The 19,409-nt window shown below is 36.9% G+C and overlaps 3 protein-coding genes across 3 annotated transcripts; 1 reads left to right on the top strand and 2 right to left on the bottom strand.

Annotated features, from left to right (window-relative positions):
• Positions 1–1,477: 1,477 nt before the first annotated feature.
• LOC103339258 (uncharacterized) lies at positions 1,478–7,442 on the top strand. Its single transcript, XM_008242533.3, has 11 exons — positions 1,478–1,936; positions 2,699–2,786; positions 4,085–4,176; positions 4,291–4,409; positions 4,489–4,604; positions 4,678–4,805; positions 4,900–4,986; positions 5,844–5,904; positions 6,017–6,057; positions 6,148–6,268; positions 6,959–7,442. The coding sequence occupies exons 1-11, from the start codon at positions 1,578–1,580 to the stop codon at positions 7,016–7,018; spliced, it is 1,272 nt and encodes a 423-aa protein (XP_008240755.2). The 5' UTR covers positions 1,478–1,577; the 3' UTR covers positions 7,019–7,442.
• Positions 7,443–9,174: 1,732 nt separating this feature from the next.
• On the bottom strand, positions 9,175–12,912 carry LIS (WD-40 repeat family protein / small nuclear ribonucleoprotein Prp4p-like protein). Its single transcript, XM_089042154.1, has 5 exons — positions 11,920–12,912; positions 11,157–11,610; positions 10,861–11,058; positions 10,663–10,744; positions 9,175–9,623 (listed from the first exon to the last, which is right to left on the bottom strand). Exons 1-5 carry the CDS (start codon positions 12,678–12,680, stop codon positions 9,529–9,531), a joined length of 1,590 nt encoding a protein of 529 aa, XP_088898280.1. The 5' UTR covers positions 12,681–12,912; the 3' UTR covers positions 9,175–9,528.
• Positions 12,913–14,145: 1,233 nt separating this feature from the next.
• LOC103339260 (FK506-binding-like protein) lies at positions 14,146–17,403 on the bottom strand. Its single transcript, XM_008242534.3, has 2 exons — positions 16,966–17,403; positions 14,146–15,309 (listed from the first exon to the last, which is right to left on the bottom strand). Exons 1-2 carry the CDS (start codon positions 17,051–17,053, stop codon positions 14,540–14,542), a joined length of 858 nt encoding a protein of 285 aa, XP_008240756.2. The 5' UTR covers positions 17,054–17,403; the 3' UTR covers positions 14,146–14,539.
• Positions 17,404–19,409: the final 2,006 nt, after the last annotated feature.

Raw genomic sequence — 19,409 nt, 5'->3', positions numbered from 1 at the left:
TCAACATGATGATAGGTGCCCATAATTGCTCTCCAATCCCACCATTGGGAATGACTGAAAGATCTCCCCTTCAGCTAGATTTAAGAAGATGGAGAATAGCTGAAGATCTCATTTCTGGCAAGATTTAAGGAGATATGATCTCTCCTTCTCTCCTTATAAATACTCTTCACCTGCATTAAGACAAAGATAATAAATATTCTCATTTTGAAACTCTCCATTCTTCTCTCCACTCTAAAACCACCTCTAACTTAACTATCAAAGGAGGTTCAACTGGTATCCAACCAGTTTGCCCCTCTTCTGATAGTCGCTTGAAGTGTGCATTTCATCTCGAGAGAACAACTTAATCTCACGATCGGGGACACGTCCTAGTCTTGACCCAAGTCAAGACCACCAGTACAACCAGAGAGACACCTTGTCAACATTATACTAAGAAAAAAAGAAAAGCAGAAACTAGCCAATAGATTTTGAAATTATACACTACAAGCAATTTTGGCAAAAAACCAATCTAAACAAAGAAGAGGGTACCTCATATTTTGGCTGCCGCTCCTCTTCAGAGAAAAAAAAAAAAAAAAAGAAATTGGAAAACATTAAAAGCAAAATCAGTGAAACTCAAGATGTTAATATAAAAAACTTATAATTCCAAGCCAACAGTCAACTACCAACAAATTCATCAATATTAATTACCTGGAGGTTTATTACTCACTTTTCAGAGAGAGAGAGAGAGAGAGAGAGAACTAATATATGAATGATCTTCATCCATTGAAAAATTCATAAAGTTTGAATGAGAGATTTAACTAAAGGGTTAATCATTTTTTTAGTCATTGAACTTAGACTAAATTTGCATTTGAGTCATTTAATTTCTAAAATTATTCATGTGGTCCTTTAACTTCACTTTCGTTAAAACAAATGGTCTTGTCATCAATTCTGATAACTTTTTCTGTTAAATACGGGGCAAAATGATATTTTTATGTTCAAATAAAAAAATCAAATAAAAAATCATATCTTTAAAATAACAATAAAAGAAAATCAAATAAAAAAGACAACTATCAAATATCATACTCATTTAATTAATAATTTCAATTCTTAATGTTTGAATTAACCAATGACATTTTTTGATATTTTAAATGTTTCACCATTCTCTGCCTTTTGCCTTTTCCTAAATAATATGATGTTGGTTTTCCTATCTATTATCAGTTTTCGAGTAGCCCAATATAGGGGCCTCTCTAACATAAACTTTTGTATGCAATTTTTTTCCGAGGAGCCAGTAATTTTTTTTAATTTTTTTAAGGCAAGCTTCAGCCTTCATCCACATCCACAACCACTCAAAGCCCTCTGTAGCATTATTGTATGACTCAGAGAAAATAGTTTTAGCCCAATTTTTCTGATGAGGTGGCAGAATTCTATTGGAGCAATGACGACAACGAGAAACGTAACTGGACAGTCTTGAGTCACGACTCGCCGGGTCAAAACGCAGAGTTTCAATAAAAGAAATAAAATAAGAAATTCAAGAGAAGAAGAGAAGACTACATTGCTCAGATCAGAGACACCAATATTGAGAGAGAGAGAGGGAGAGAGCCATGGCAGCTCGAAAGCGAGCTTCAAAAGACTCGTCCGCACAAACCAAACCAAACGATACCACCACACGACCCAAACCCCAAGAACCTCCATTAACAGACCCGCCAATTGCACCCCCAAAGTCAGGTGTAATTCTCAAGCTCACGCTCTTCTTCTCAGTCCCATACTTTTATCTCATCTTCTATCACTACAAGATCGAATATGAGCTTCGAAAATCGATTCTCATCAATGCGGCTCTCAGCCTTGCCGGGTTCTTCGTTACCGTTAAGATGATCCCCGTGGCTTCCAGATACGTTCTCAGGCGCAACCTCTTTGGTTATGACATTAACAAAAAGGGTACCCTGCAGGGCACTGTCAAAGTGTGAGTCTTTGTTCAAGATATATTAGTTATCTGTATAAAGTTTTTTTTTTTTCATTGAAATTATGATTTTGGTATGTGCTAGGATTGATTTTTGACTGAATTGATGAACTGAGTATGTGTTACATTAAGGATTTGACTATGGTTATGAATCAGGCATGTTCAAGATTTGGTTTTTTTAAATCAAATTTATCAGCTTGGCATGTGTTATACTTTTTTTTGTTAACCAAATTCCTGTACCGGGCATTGTCTTTAGTTCTTATATACTATCCTGGCTGAATATTAAATGACTTACTCTGCTTCATGCATTGGAATTGTCCCTTTAATTAGTTATATAGCTGTGAGCTATGTCAAATTTAAGTTTATCCGTTTCCAATCTCTAAGGGCAGAACCTATGCTGCATGCTAAATTTGCAGCTCAATTGTTTCATCTCTGTTCCCGAGTCTTTGGAGCTCATTGTTTAGACTGTTGTTTATGGAAAGTTTGATGATTTGCAGTATCAGTGATTATGGACAATTAAGGCACTGTGATTATCATCCTTTGGCTTTTCCTTTTGTATTCCCTAGAAATTGATTTTAGTGAGAAATCTTGGTTTCTATTTCAGAATGTTTGTTCTAGAAAATGCAAAATCCGAATACTATGAAGTGTGCAATGGAGAAGATCCTCTTTTTTCTTTTCCAAAATATAAATAGTCTATTATATTAATCTGATGTTTCATACCCCCAACTTATCTTTTATAGTTAATGTTCCATTTGTGTTTTACAGGCCTGAGTCATTGGGTATTGTTGTTGGAATTGTTTTCTTGGTCTTGGGAATCTTATTCCAGTATTTCAACTTCACTGCAGATTCAAATGTAAGTTTGCTCTCTTTCATTGAATACAGGAACATAACTTTACTTCAATTTACAATTTCTGCAATTTATTGTTGCTCAGAGGTGAAACTATTAGCTTTTGGTGAAACATGAGAATTTTTGTTTGTTTGTTATCTGTTTGCCTACTTTTTAAATGTAGTTATTTACATAGTTAAAGGCATTAGGGAAGAAACTGTTCCCACCACTTGAGGGGTAGGGAGATCAAAATGCATAATAAGATCACAGCCAATCTCAATGAGCCATGGTGGTGCGGTGAGTATGCTTGCTGTAGTAGGGGTCCTTAGCTTAATGTGGTTTGTGATGATGGTAGGCTGGAGGGAATGGCACTGGTGGTGATTAAAGTCAACAACTAGAGCCTAAAAGTGCAAGACCCTCTGGTATTTAATATATCAATTGATAATGTTATGTTTCTTGACTATCTAAATCTTTTATTTGAAAAAATAGTCTAAAAGAGGAAAGGATATGTAGATTAAAGGTTTTCTGTAGCGATTTTTCTTATGTGAAAGAATATCTAAAAGAAGAACAATTGTGATAATTTATAAGAGACAAAAAGGATGAAAGGGCTGTTTTTCCTCTTTGTAATATGTATGGAAACTATTGTATAGTGTGGGAAAATTTAAATAGCGCATTAAGGAAAAAAGTAAAATTAAAAAAGAAGAAGAGGAAAGCTAGCTTTTATTAAACAGTAAATAGATGGGGACTTTTAATTTTTGGGCTCCTAAGCCATGGTGTTATGGTCTCAGGGAAGAGCTGGCCCCACTGGTGATGATGTGGTCTGGGGAATACTGAATGGATTACAGTAGAGGATATGGTGGTGAGAACCGGTGTTTATAATTATTATTATTTTGCAACTAATGTTGCCGAGGGCAGTGAATGCTACAACTTTTAATTTGGAGTTTTGTAGGATAAGCATAAAATAACCGTGCTTTGTATTGTTACTATGTAATGAGGACTGCTGGAATGAAAATAATGAACTAGAAGTGGCAAAATAAGAAAGGATAAACTAGAAGTACTGACATTGTGGAATTAGAGTTAGAATGAGTTGACAACTGATATGAGAGCTAAGATGGTTTTGAGGTGTGGATGAAGATTGATGATGGCACTAGTAGGACTGGATGCAAGTTGAGCTGGAGAAACAACTCTTTGATTTTCTGACATGATGAACTTCAATCCTTTTTGTGTCACCTTCTAAGGCTTCTTCTACTGAATTTCATGTTTGTAAATTGTGGCCATATGTTTGGATGGTGGAAGACTAAAGTGTTAACATTTCAATCATGCAGTGGCTAGTCGAGTACAATGCAGCATTAGCATCCATATGCTTTATGGTATTGCTTGGATTTGTAGATGATGTTCTTGATATACCTTGGAGGGTGTGAGTATCCAGTTATTTCTAGATATTTATACCAATTGCAAAATATTTTAGCTTCAAAATGGCTCTCCAAATTAACTGAGTTCCTATGCGTTTTCTTCTAATTGTGGGGAGCAGGAAACTGCTACTGCCATCCTTTGCAGCTCTACCTCTGCTGATGGCCTATGCTGGACATACAACTATCATCATACCAAAGCCTCTTATTCCATATGTTGGGCTAGAGGTTTTGGATCTAGGTATGCTCATAAAAAGAGTTGCATAGCTCAAAGAAAGTGAGAAATGAATTTGTATCGTATGTTCTTTTTATGCATGTAGGATGGATGTACAAGCTATACATGGGACTTTTGGCGGTTTTCTGTACAAACTCCATCAACATTCATGCTGGCTTGAATGGTCTTGAAGTTGGGCAGACAGTCATCATTGCATCTGCTGTAAGTATAAAGACTTGTGAAACACTGGCCCTCCAGCTCTATTATAAAAATGACACATGCTACTGATCTGCAGATTTTAATACACAATATCATGCAAATTGGAGCATCTGCAGATTCTGAGTATAAGATGGCACATGCATTCTCTCTATATCTTGTCCAACCCTTATTAGCCACCTCATTGGCGTTGTTCTCTTACAACTGGTGAGTTGCTTTCTGTATTATTTTACTGAGTTGCTTATGTTTATGGCTCTCCTCTTTCATAAAATATTTACCATTTCCTTTCTCCTTATTTAAGGTATCCTTCTTCAGCTTTTGTTGGAGATACATACACATACTTTGCTGGGATGACGATGGCTGTAGCTGGGATTTTAGGCCATTTTAGGTGTGTTCTCCCTTATCTTTCAATTTCATTTTAATACTAATAATATGTGGGACCTTAATTTGCATATTTTAGTTATTGCTTGCAATTCTGTGCTAAGTTTTTGTTACATACGTAATTTTCTAACTGGAACTCCCAATCTTGCATAAATAAAAGGCATCATGGAGAAAATTCTTGTTTGAGTGGTGATTTCCCCACTCCTTTGTAAGTGGATAAAATAGGAGTGGGGAAATCATTGCCCTCTTGTTTTTGGTACCCTAGAAAATCCATGCCTTTCTTTATTCAGGAACCTAATATTGCTTTCTATTCTTCAAGTCTATGCCATAGATGGAAACTTATAAGATTGTTAGTCGCTCTTGTTTCAATTGATTTCTTTCTCTTTCTTTTTCCATTTCTTTTTCTTTTTCCATTTCTTTTTTCGTTTTGCCAATACCTGGTTGTTTATGCTGTTGCTTAAGATATAATGTCACCCTCAATCACCCTGACATTCCCTGATGTTTCCTCTTACAAGAGAAATATGTTAAAGTGAACCTTGAGATGTACAACTGAACTGCAATTAGTGAGAAAAAATGTGGATCTCATCATGCTGACCTTTTAGTTAAACAAAAAATGAATGAAATGCTAGCATTGATTGAGGGGTCAAAGGTATAATTCTTCTGAGCTAACCCCACAAACAATCTGAGTGCAATAAATTTCTTGCAATGAAATCTGAAGATCAACAATATATATACACCTTTTGGAATGACGCTGCTTCTTTCCTGACATATAACTTTCCGTTATTGTCTACTATACTTTTGTTAACATTCATATACATTACCTGATGGTTGACTCTTGTTTATCCTTTTGAATTTTGGTTTCAGTGAAACACTTCTGATTTTCTTTGTCCCTCAAGTATTGAACTTTCTCTTGTCACTGCCCCAGGTTTGATATAATCCTCTCTCTCTCTCTCTCTCTCTCTCTCTCTCTCTCTCATATATGACATCTAAAATGCATGACATGTACGTCACCTCATCTTTTGTTACCTTCTTTTCAGCTTGCTGGCATTGTTCCGTGTCCACGGCATCGTCTTCCTAAGTAATTTTGTGTGAATTCTAACTTATGATTAGGAACTGCTGGAGGCATCATAGAAATGATCACTATAAATATCTTTCCTTTTACTTTCAGGTTTGATCCTGGCACTGGACTGCTGACTGGGACAAATGATGGGACACTTGTAAACTTTTTTCTAAGACGATTTGGCAGGATGACGGAGAAGTCACTTTGCATCTATCTTCTAGTTTTCCAGGTTATTTATTCATGTATTTTTCCCTATAACCTGCATGTTTATTGCATGTAATCTTGAGTCCACCTCCATCACCACAAGATATTTGTGTGGTATGCAAAAGCCTATGACCTGCATTCTTAGGCTAAATGGGGAAAGATCCAGCTGAACTTGTAAATACTTCCTGCACATATGAGTGTTATTGTTACCATTTGGACAATAAGCTGATACTGTTGGCATGATTATGCCATGTCAGTCATGCTCCAAACCTACTAAGTATAAAACCAACCCAAGTAGATTGGTTACTAAAAATTAAGAAGCCAGCAGCTTAAGGATCCATGTATTTCACCCCAATTTTCTGAGATTAAGTCTTAGTTGATTGTTTTCTTTGTTACATTGGGGTGGGATTGAATCCCATGAGATATTCCAATCCTAACCTCCTCAACTGAGCTATCCCCTGGGGTTTAAATCTTAGTTGATTGTTTTAGGCAAAATATATCAATCTATTAAGAATGGGTTTTAGTGTTTATGTCTCCAGGTGGAAACCTAGTGAACAGTTGGCATATTGTCAAAATATACGGCATTCTTTGGTGTTTTAGTTAAGATGCATGCTAAGGTCCATGCCGGACAATTTATTGATATTCTGTGATCATATTTGTGTTTTAGTTGTGTAATTTGTAAATGTTGCAATTGTTGAATGCCTACATGCAACAGGCCATCGCTTGCTGCTTCTGTTTCGTGTTGAGATTTTTCCTTGCTGGCTGGTACAAGTGATGCGGAAGGGACGCAATACTTTTGGCTAATTTATTAACATTCATGGACTATCCACGCACATTTCTTTTCTGGTGGAGGAAGCATGTTGTACTGTATTATTTCCTGTAAACGGGTCAAAGCCAGGGATGCTAGAGTACATCTTTTAGTTAAAATGCAAATGAGTGATTTGAAGTTTTGACATCCTTAAGATGGTTCCAATTTATATTTGCTTATATTATTTTAAAGAAAGGATCTCACATGTGATAAATTTAGAGTTACGATTTTATTTTGAAGATGAGAAAAATTGGCCAGGTTTGAAATTGTCTTGGAATGCCAACCGATGGCTCAGGGTAATCAATCAGTAGGCAAGACTTCCAAATTATTAATGAATAATATTGTAAATTTGTTTTTTGATGCGGGAATAATATTGTAATGTTTAGCTACATTTACTGATTTACTGATTTACAACTTTATGGCTTTCTATTTTTTGATAAAATCAACATTATGCTTAAATTGATTGACATTATGCTTCTATATATATGAAATGACAAGTTGAAATGTGCTATGTCTTCTATTTGGACAATACCACACTATGCTATGACACCAAATTAATTTTTGGTGCAATCAGTAGGCTTAAAAGAAACAGTATCTTTCTTAAGGTCAGCCTATCAAGAAATTCGTTTGTGCCATGTTGCCAAAGACAGCGACACTTCGATTAACAGGTCTGAAAGCAAAGCAGACAACGTCCATTCACCGTCTTAAGAAGGTGTTCACTGCAGTCAACTTCACATTTGCACCAGTGAAATGTGCAGTATTTAACGGAGCTTTGATAGCACCGGATTTGGTACGGTAGCAAGGGCTTAGGAAGCGACAAGGATCACTTGCACGTCAACATAGTCCCGGAATCGACTATAATATTGCCCTCTGCTGGAGCAAATGAGGAGCTCAATGAACCGTTATATTGCAATCCCTTACGTCCCACACTCATTGCTTCCAACCTTAGATAATAAAAAGATTTTTGGTCTCCTGAAAGTAAGGGGGAAGAAACCACCATGGCACCAGAAAACACAGCTTCACTGCCAAAGCTCATTTTGCTTGAAGAGTTGAGTCCTGAAAAGGCCTGCACAAGGCAGTAGGAGAATTTCCCATCAACTGAAGAACTCATTTGAGAGATAAGAGACACCGATCCACGTGCGAGGCCGATCATGCCTGATCCATTCTTGTTGAAGAGGCCTTCATTGTCTTGTCCACAACCAAAGATCATTTTTGCGAGTGAAACCGGTTGGCCAGTAGTGGAGCCAAAAGTGACTCGTTCTGTGGCTAGAATTCCCTTGCTGTAGGATCCATCTCCATAAGAAACTCTGTAGTGACAAACTTCTTCTGCATTGGGAAGGGAAGAAGTTCCATTCACAGATTGACACTCGCTTGAGCTACAAGAAATTTCTGCCTAAGTTTTGGAATTTTTCGGATCAAAGATCGGTGCTTTCTGCTTGTAACAGTTGGTGCAAGGCATGCATTGCGTCCAGGTAAGATCACTACCTGTATCTGCAACGCCAAAGAATTCCCAAGGTGTACCTACTGATATTTTCATGAGATATTCACCCATGTCTGATATTATTGTAGATTTAGGCATGTTTGAAGGGAATGAAGTTGTGCTCAAGAAATCGACACGGTTAATGGAACACTGCAAAGCATTTCTCACACGTTGTGATGGTGTTTCTGAAGGATTATGGAGAGGAGACATGGGAGAGTCGCGGTGAATAAGCTCCACACTGAAGCCACCATTACGATCAGCTTGTATAAGAGAGAGAGAAAAAATAAGTAGCAGATAACACGAGAGCTATTGCCATGGAGAACGAAGGGTTAGTCGAAATGGCTCCCATGGCTCTTTGAGAAGATTGTATGAAGCTCAGGACCCCAAACTAATATAGGAGCGGAAACAAGACTATAATAAATGTAGGAAGAGTGAAATTTATGGCAAGAAAATCAAATCAAATCTTCATTTAACTTAGATTTGAGGTGCTTCTCTGACTACTGTCCAGATTCTTATTAATTGCTTCTCTCCTTTGTCATCAACTCCTCATCTATCCTTTGCTTTCTTATCGATGATCCAATTCCCATTTATTCAAGCTAATTTAAAACATAATCCAAAGACAAACAAAGAGGATAACAAAGGCTTTCAAGTCAAAAGTTCAGCATTTAACATTACATGATTAAACACTGTTCCACTGGCAGCACAGAGCCTCACAACTTTTATAAAATTAAAAAAAAAAATTGAATACCAATATCTACCAGCCAAGTAAGGGTTCCGTCTGAAGCAGCTAATAAAAGAGGCATTTTAGATGTCTTTCAGGTTGTTAGAGACATTATCTCATGTACCTTACGATGTTACAGCTAGAACCAACTTTCTGATTTTGAACTAGAACCAAGCCTTTAACCCTGAATGAACTGTCCCACTATAATCCATGTATTCCCCAGTAAGATCGACCAACAGTTTCATCTTTTGTAATTTTAAGAGAATTGAGGAGGTCCTAATCTACATCCATTGCCTGATCCTTCTCATTGGTACTGCTGGACCATAGTTTGATGGTTCGGTCATGTGATACAGTAGCAATTTGATGCCCATCTGCCATCAGCAACAACATAAGCAATTAGATAACAAGTAGTCACTCCAAGAAATCCAAGCAGGTTAAGCACTTTTACTTTCAGAATTAATAGAAAACCACAAGCAGGGCAAGAAAAACTTTTAAAAAGTATTTATTCCAAGAAAAACCCAAGAAGGATAGAAAAGAAAAGAGTAAGGGAAATTACTACAGGGTCTATGGGACATAATTAGAAAGGCTAGGCGGCACAGAGATATTCATATATTTTACACATAAAGGGGGAAATGGAGTATTTAGGGTTTTCCCTAAGGATACAACTACAAATTGCACCTAGTCAAAACAATGTAATCTAAGGGAGTTCATTTATTTATTCTTCTCATCAATGAAATATATAATGAGATAATCAATCAAGACCAAGATGACAGCAATAAACCTGCTTCAAGGAAACAATAGAATCAACTACGGTTTCTTTTTTTTGGGTTTTGTAGAGAATGTGGTACCAACCTTCGAACCCAAGATCACTAGGAGTTAGTGCAAGCGCACTTAACCACAAGGGCAGGTAGAAGGCCAGTAATACAGTTTCTCACTTTATACTGACAAAGGTCTATACCCTTAAGTTAACCCGTAATACCGAGATCTAAGTTGATGAAGTCAAAATACGATGACAAGAACATCGGATTGTACACAGAGAAAGCTGGTACAGTGGTTATCTGCACTTACTATATAAGGGAGGAAAAAATGTCTAGATTCTAAAAGTACAGGGTTAGGGAGGGGTGAAAAATTGTAAAAGGAGTGTATATATGTATATACATACATATTGAAAGGTGTGTACAATACATATCATAACTAATTAATAAAAAATTAAAAAAGAGAAGTTCGGGCAGGATGGACGCAGCCCTGCATCACACCCCCCCAAAAAAAAATCATTTCTTATTATTCTTTGGACTATGCCTCTTGATACAGACTATAGTAATACACCAAAAAGTCCATGCATACTTAAATGGGTGAAAACAGGACGTAATAATCAAAAGAATATGCATAACCGTTGATTAGGAAACTTACCTCCTGCAATATCCAAAGAAGTAACTTTTGCTTCATGTCCAGAGAGCGTCCTCACAGGCTTAAAATCTCGGGCTGACCATATCTGGCAAAGATGAGATATTGCATAATCAAGATATGAACCAATAAAATGGTAATCAATATTAATAACTCCAAATTCACTCTCTATTTAGAAATCATGGTTCTCAAAAAGTAGTGTACCTTTGTTGTCAAATCATACGAAGCAGTTACTAAGAAATATCCCTCTTGAGGCTCAAATTTGACCTGTGATATGAGATTGGAATGTGCTGGAATGATGTATATGGATTTCTTTTTTCTTAAATCCCATATCCTGCAAGTGTTGTCTTCACCCCCACTGGCTAAATAATAGCCATTTGCTGAGAAACTGAGTGCTAGAACCTGAAAGATAACCGAATGTTAAAATAATTGAATGAAACGTGTACAAATAATGAAAATTAATTGCATTAAAAATATAAAAGATAAAACTAGAGTCTCACTTTCTTGACATGGCCTTCCAAGGCAAGAATACTTCTACCCGTACGGAGGTCCCAAACACGAGCAAGTGCATCCAGTCCAGAAGATGCCACCAATGATCCATCAGGGTGGAATGCTATCCCGTAGACACTCCTACTGTGACCTTCCTGAAGAAGCAACTCTTCACTAGTTTCTACATCCCATAGCCTCCATGTCTTGTCAAAGCTAGTTGTACCTAAATATTTTCCTGATGGATGGAAGGCAATACGTGCAAGACGGTCCAAATGGCCCTTAAATGTCACCAGCTGAGATCCTTCAGTGTTCCACAACTTTGCAGTCCGGTCAGCAGAAGCAGTTGCTACGAGGTTATGAACAGGAGAAAACTGAACATCAGTCAGGCGCTCTGTGTGTCCCTTCAAGGTGGCAAACTTCTTTGCTTCAGGCATGCTCCACAACTTGGCAACTCCACTTATAGCACTGAGAAAGGTAAAGCAACATAAGCAAATCAGTCCAACCTCTTCTACATACAATAAGTCTCACAAAATCTATAGTACTAGCAAAGCAATAAATCTTGGCTAGCCATCCTAAAAATACCTAGTTAGCATAATAATATTAAAAGGTTGAAACTTATTTTTTTTCACTTATATTCATATGTTTACCTTACAACCCAAGATGGCTATAGCAATCAAAAATCAAATAGCAGGAAATAAACCATGAATTATCATATTTAGCAATTAACTAAATTTACAATTCAGACACCAAAAAAGAGAGGTAAAGAGACCATACCAAGTGGCAAGCAGTTTTCCATCATGTGAGAAAGAACAACCAGAAAGTGGCCTATCATCCCCAATCTCACTACAATCAAGTTCCAAACTTGATGCCTGCCTCAAAGCCCAGTCCAACTCTGCATCCATATCCTCATCTGGGTCATCCTTCTTCCTTCGAGCCCGTTCAAGCCGCGAAGCTGCCCTCTTAATGGAGTACTTTGCAATGTCAATTCTCGCATTCATCAAAGCTTTGGATCCTTCAGTGTAAAAAGGGTACTGAACCATTTGATCATCACCATCTTCCAATGCAGCAGAAGCGGCAGCCTCCTCCTCCTCGTGAACTTTCAACAACTTCTCCAACTCGCCTTGCGAATCAAGCCTTGCCATGATCATCCTCAACCTGTCTCGCCTCTCCATCTCTCTTTCTCCAAAAAGAGTAATGGGTTCGCCGAGCCGCCGAAGACGAGCCCTCACAGCCATGTCGTTAGTGGGAACAGCAAGAGCAGAAGCACGGCGCTTCATCAACAGTTCTTGAATTGCTTTCTCCTGTCGCTCTCTCACCACTCTGCTCTCTTCCGATATTTCGTATTCGGCACCCGAAACGCCGGTGGCTCGGGGAGGGCCCGCCGAATCGGAATCAGAGTCGCTCGTACTCGCCCTCGCTTCACCATTTTGTGTCGCCGGCGGCCTAGGTACGGGAGGTCGAACTGGAGCAATTGGGACTGCTGCAACAGATGGCTCTGCTACAGTTGTTGAAGGTTTATCCTCCTCCATAGTCATGGCACTTTACTGAAAAACAAAACTACCTAGCGCAGTTTTCCCCCTTTTTCTCAGTGAGACATATAAACGAACAGTTTATGTGCAATGTGTGAACGAGACGGTACAGAAATTTCAGAAACCCTTTACCCTCCTCGAGCTTCCCTCTCTCCTCCTCCGGCCTCTTCAGTCTTCAGATTTCACAAACCTTATTCTGGGACTTGGTTTGGGTTGGGGAGTTTTGACAATGGACCTCTTGTGGATTCTGTACTAATGGGTTCTGCTAGAAAGAGGCCTGATGCCTGCCCAAAAAGCCTTTCCGGAAAAAGAAACCCTGTAAATGGGCTAAAAGCCTAAAACTCTAACTCAAGGCGATTTGGTAACCACCAATTTTCAAATTTTAATTATAATTAAATTATACTTGGTATTTTAGTACGGCCAACTAGGTCTGTCTGAGCATAGATCGATTTGATTTAGTCAATTACGAAACTTTTACGTGTCCATTTTTTTAAAATTTCTTTCCGGGTGGAACCAGGGCAAGTCTGATTCTTTATCAATAGTTTTCAAAACCAACATTGAGGTTAACTTAACATTGTGTTCAAAGTATTATTATATGGATGCATTTCCAATTACTTACACATGCTCATTGCCAAACATAACCTTATTAATATGACTTATTTATCAAAATTTAAAAAAATACTAAGGAATTGGAATTGAATCAACTATTCTTCCTAGTTGATCTGATTATGGATTTTACCATGGAACTCTCATTTTTTTATTTTGTGTGTGTAAGTAAACATAGAAAAAGTGGAATTGAAATCATTCCAATACCCATGTGTCAGCAAACACTCGGGGAAAATGGATTGGAATAATTATGATACCCATTACTGATTAAAAATAATAATTTAATTAAACCAAACCATCAGCTCGATACGATCGGCGTGCAAATTTTTCGAATCAAATGCCCACCCCCAACACCACTATAGTACTGTAAGAAAGTGAGAGAACCATCAGTAGGGCTAAAATGTTTCCTCCCAAAATGATGAATGAGGGAAGATGGCATTCCCCAATTCTTTATATATATATATATATTGTTACATTGGGAGGAAAGAAACCTCATTCGAACCTGGAGTGTCAATCAGGGGAAAGGGGGAGGCCACCACTGTGCTACCTGCTCTCAGCTTATAATATGAATAATGACTAGGCACTAATATTCAATATACCTTCCGACAAAGTATGAATAAAGGAAGGCGTTCGAACAAGAGAACGAAGACAACGACAACTTCCAGAGAACACATAAAACGTGTAAATAAAAACACTCGTCAACCCATACGTTGCCATTCTCATCAAATTCCTTCTTCCCATTCCAACTAAAATCTTCCTAATTACAAGAAAATAAAAGAAAACTTTGGCTTTTTCGTGTTTTCTTTGTGTTTTTTTTTTTTTTTTCTGTCAGCAAAGAATAAAAGAAAATTATGGCTGAAGGCACTTAGAACAAGAGAAGTATTACATTTACTTACACTGCAGAGATTTCATGAGAAAGTATCACATTCTGATCAGATTATACATTTTTTGTTGACAATCAACGAACATATCACCTAAGACATGCACAGTGACCTAATTTCAGAGGCGACCTACAAAATCTCAGGCGAGTTCTCATCAATATATGACCAAAATGCAACACATACAAACTGAATTAATAGAATTTGCTGAACTTTTGCCCCAGTTCATAGTACCACCTATTATATACCCTGCCCTATAAACAGCCCAATAAAACAAAAGAAAAAAAGAAGCTACAATACGTACGGCATACTCTCACAAAACTGGTTTCTCCAAACTACATTGCAATCTTAAATTTGCTGACATTGCCAAGTTCCACTGCCTCAAGTCAGGTTTTCATAGCCAGCATGAACCCTGTTGTTCCTTCTCCCTCCGTTCCTCCACCCTCGATCTTTCTGATAGTGATCGCTGTTAAATCTTGAGGTCTTGTATCTTGAGTTGCACCAACTGCCACCCTCTTTCTTCCTGCTATTTGCATCCGACTTTCCCCAGAAAGCTCCATCAGTTCGTCTATAATACATGTTGTTTGGACCACCAGTATTGTTCTTCCATTCACTAGCATTGTTCTCCCAATTGTTATCCCATCCTCCTACGCCTGCTTTACTCTGAGCAGAAACAGGTTCCCAAGGATTTTCTTTATTATCCTCATTCCATCCACGATTCCAATTGTCAGGATTTTCTTTATTTTTGAATTCCTCTTCTTCATCACCCCATCCAGTGCACGAAAATGACTGATTTAAAAGGAGGGGATTGCCGAGAATAACAGCCTCTTCCTGGGCTTTATCATTGGAGGGTTTAGGTTCCCTTTCCAAATCCAAAACCAGTTCAGGATCAATGGTGGAGTTCCAATCAATATCATCGATATAAATGTCAGGATCTGGCAACGATATGCTACAGGGTAGACCATTAATCTCCGCCCAAAACCGGCTTTTTGCATTGTTGAATGCCTCTTCACCAGCAGAATCATTCCACCGAACGATGTTTTCATAAAGATACATATACTTCTTTGTTTCTATGAGTTTTCCCCATGGAACTGAGCCAACAATCGAACAGAATTTCCTTTCCCAGTGTGGCACAGTGAACTGCCAACTATCTGTTAAGAGAAAACAAATAAAACTGTCAATTCAATCATCATAAAACTACAGAACATGCTACATTTGGTTAACAAGTAAACAAAAATTCAAGAAAGAGCCACAATTTCCTTGAAAGGGAAAAAGATGCAATGAATGATCAGAGAGATGGAAATATGATGCAACCTGGGAAACAGATGCAATAAAGGATCACGGTGACGGAAATATGATACAAACTCGAAAAGTAATGCTATAATATATATAGAGGACAACCTGACAGAAAAACGACAAAGGAAATCTAACCAAAAAATTCAGGAACATGACAAAGGAAATCTAACCGAAAAAGGCAACGGAAATCTAACCGAAAAAAACAAATTTGTTTGCGATTTCATCAATGGCTAAACTAACCAAATCAGCAAGAAACTTATTTCCAAACGAAAAATGTCGTCACCCTTCTTTAAAACCAAACATATCACTGTAACATTTACAGGAAAATCCAACAGAAAAACAACAATGGGAATCTAACCGAAGAGACAACTGTCATGCTTTTCCCCATTTCAACAGCATTTTCACACTTTTTTTTTTCCAGTTACAAAATTGAAAATCCATATCAAGTTAAGATTAACAGCTAAACTAACCAAATCAGCAAGAACCTTATTTCCAAAACCAAACATGCCACTGCAAGTCTGCAACATAGCTTCAACTAGAAATTGTGAATTTTACAAAAATAAAACAATACTCTGCAAATTAAAACTCTCGCAGTTCAAACATTAGAAGCCACACTTCCCAGGTACAGAAGCAACTGAACACAGTAACAAAAATATATAAAGCCCTGCCAAAAACCATATTCGTTGCAATAAAATCTACACATATACAAATATCAACTAATTCGAACACCGCTCTGTTTTAGTGACAAAATCAAACAGGGTAATCATTCAAAACAAAGAACTTCTACCATCATAACAGCCTAGCTCACCTCATAGTGTAAAACTTCTGTACAAAATGAAGACATCTTTACAGAACCACACATGCTCCAGCTCGGGAAAAGAAACTAAAAGGTTAACTACAGTTGGGCGAAGGATTTACCAAAACCAGTACTGCTCCTCCTGATATGGAAAAAAGCAGAAATTTTTTCTTTGGGAAATCTTCTGCTGTCTGGTAGATTTCAGAAAAACTCCTGGTTATAGGTTTTATTAAGACTTATAAGAGTAACCACCTTATTTTATTTCCAAAAGTGGAGAGATTTAGAGAGAAAATAAGATTTGTTTGCTAATGAACTTCTAAAACCTCAATCAATGATATATCTCCATTAGTCTCCTACTCAATTAAGATTTTTTTTTTCTTAATTAAAAAAATTCTCCCCATTGGTAAAACTTCTTGTCATGAAACTTTGTTCTGTAGGGACAAAAGAAGCCGGTAGATAGATATACAAAGCAAATAGAAAAATCAGGTAGAACCCAATGCATAATTCCAAAAACAAACAAACTTCAACCCATTCAGCGGCTCAAGAAACAGAACAAAATTCATAAACAACACAAACAGAGAGAACCATAAGAAAATCAAAGAAGAACCCAATTTCCCAAACTAAAAACCCACCTCAAAGAAACAATCTTCAACAAACTTACAAACCAGTGTTCATGAAAAAACCTTCAAATTATAAATTATAAATATATATATACCTTGTGGCGGCTTTCTGTTCTGTGGTTTAGTCCAGGGAATGTGCTGTTGAGAATAAATGTAACCTTGTTGCCCTCTCCAACTCCCCATGATTAAAAACCAGCGCACGTCACTGAGTTCAAGCAGAAATAAAAAATAAAAAAATGAAAAATCAAGAGCAAGAGCAAGAATTTGGAAATTCTGATGCCTTGAGCAGATGGGTATCTGAATTTTTTGCTGAGACAGGTCGCAGATCGGATGAGAAGCTAGAGAGAGGCGTGAGAAAGTTGTGTTTGTGCCCCCGAGAATTAAAAGGGAAGCGAGGACCCTCTTTTTTTTTCTTTTCTTCTCTCTCTCTCTCTCTACAATATCATGAAAGAAAGAAAGTAACTCCGAGGTTTTAGAACTGTTTTTGTTTCCTTAAAAAGACCCTGGTTTTGGTTTGTTGTTTGCAGCCCTTGGTTTTGTAAACAATTACCAAATTCGTATAAATAGACAGAAAGAGAGTTTTTGATGACGATGGGGTGGGTGACTCGGTGGCGGTCTAAGAGGGTTTCACTGCCCCACACGTCTACAACATAGCTATGGAAACTCATACTGCAAGTTTTGTGCGTTACAAGTCTTTCTTTTTTTCTTTTTGGTTTGGTTGGGTTGAAATTGTGCGTTGCAAGTTAGTGTAGTGACTTCATCAGTCGAAATTGTGGTAGGAAATGCCGGAAGTTATAAATTGGGATTTAATTTTTATTCCCAAATGGAAAATGACGATTGAAAAACAATTGAATTTCCAAAACTGATAATGTTTTTTCTTCGTAAATAAAGAATTCAATTTTGGTTTATATCGTTTTTTAAGACTTTTCTTTTCGCCCAAAAAAAAAAAAAAAAAAAACTTTAACTTGATACCATGGCAAAACCATGCACTACAATTCTTTTAGAATGTAAATTCTTAACCAGTCCCTCAAAATCCATCATATCATAGTTATTATTCTCCATGGAGGAACCAAAACCCCTTCTGCAATCCTTGAATAGATGCTCAATGGATTCCAATGAAGAAACACTTCTCGAACAAGTAGCTTTTTATGACACATAACCCAAAGAAAAGTCTTCACCTTAGGTGGACTAGCAAGCTGCCAAATAAAACTCTATTTCCACTTCAAAGTATCCCCCTCATGGTCCAAGGTGCTATAACAAGGCAATAGAAAACTTGTCATTGGAAGTGAGGTACCAAATGCATTGATCAGAAATCACTACCAGAAAACTGAGCATGAGTACTGACAATCAAATTCACAATATCATTAAGCAAATTGATATCCCAAACAGTCATCCAAAAAATCACTCACATTCAACTACAACATTTCCTGAAATAAATCAGTAAGAGCATAATGTCAACTCTCCACTTAATGTCATCAGGGAGAATCTGAGCACCATAAAGAACACCTCTCCAAACACTAGAATTGCAAATATACTGAAGATCTTTAGCATTAATAACATCACACTGATGCAAGTATTTAACATTTTTTTTTCCTCAAACAAGAGTTTTCCCTGCCCTATTCTCTGCTTGAATTTAATCTAAGGATTTTTTAAAAAAAATTTGGTTTTCAATATTGATATGTCATAATTTAGTGCACCAAAATACTATTTGGTTATTAGAAGTAGTATATATATATATATATATATATATATATATATATATACCCTTCTATTGAGGGATCCCTCAAATAATTTTATTTGAGGGATGCCCTTTAGGGTACCTTACAATTTTTTTTCCAATGATCAAAACCATCTATTTTTTAGGTCTTCATTCATAGATCATCCTTACAAAAAATTAGATAAATCGGAAACCGTTTCGACATCCAATTGTGTCCTACAAAATCAATGAACACGGTGCTTCAAGAAAATACTAAAATTTCAATAACTCAATTGCATGGTCAAAAGATATCGGATTCAAGTGATTTTTTGTAGAGATGATCTTTGAATGTGTATCTACAAAATAGACGGTTTGGATTAGTAAAATACAATCCGAAGTGGGCCCTACAAGGGGTGTCCCTCAAATAAGCTTATTTGAGGGATCCCTCAATGGAAGCTCTCTGTATATATATATATATATATATATATATATATAATATCAAAGTAATTTACATGGACCTTCAGTTGAGGGACCCGAAATTGTATTTCAATGATCCGAACGTCGAAGTTTTATTTATTCATTCAAAGATCATCTTCACCAAAAATCTCTTGAATCCAAATCTATTTGACTAGTCAATTGAATGTGATTGTTGTTTTAGTTTCTTGAAGCATGTTCATCGATTTTGTTAAGCACAATTAGATAACTTAATGATTTATGAATTTTTTTTTTTTGGCATGGATAATCTATGAATGAAGACTTAAAAAATAGACGGTTCGGATCATTCAAAAAAAATTCTTAGTGGACCCCAATGGGTGTTCCTTAAATAAAATTAATTGAAGGATC

The sequence above is a fragment of the Prunus mume genome, linkage group LG8 (assembly GCF_029339155.1).
Source record: "Prunus mume cultivar Tortuosa linkage group LG8, ASM2933915v1, whole genome shotgun sequence".
NCBI lineage: Eukaryota > Viridiplantae > Streptophyta > Magnoliopsida > Rosales > Rosaceae > Prunus > Prunus mume.
This window is presented reverse-complemented; position numbering and strand designations above follow the sequence as displayed.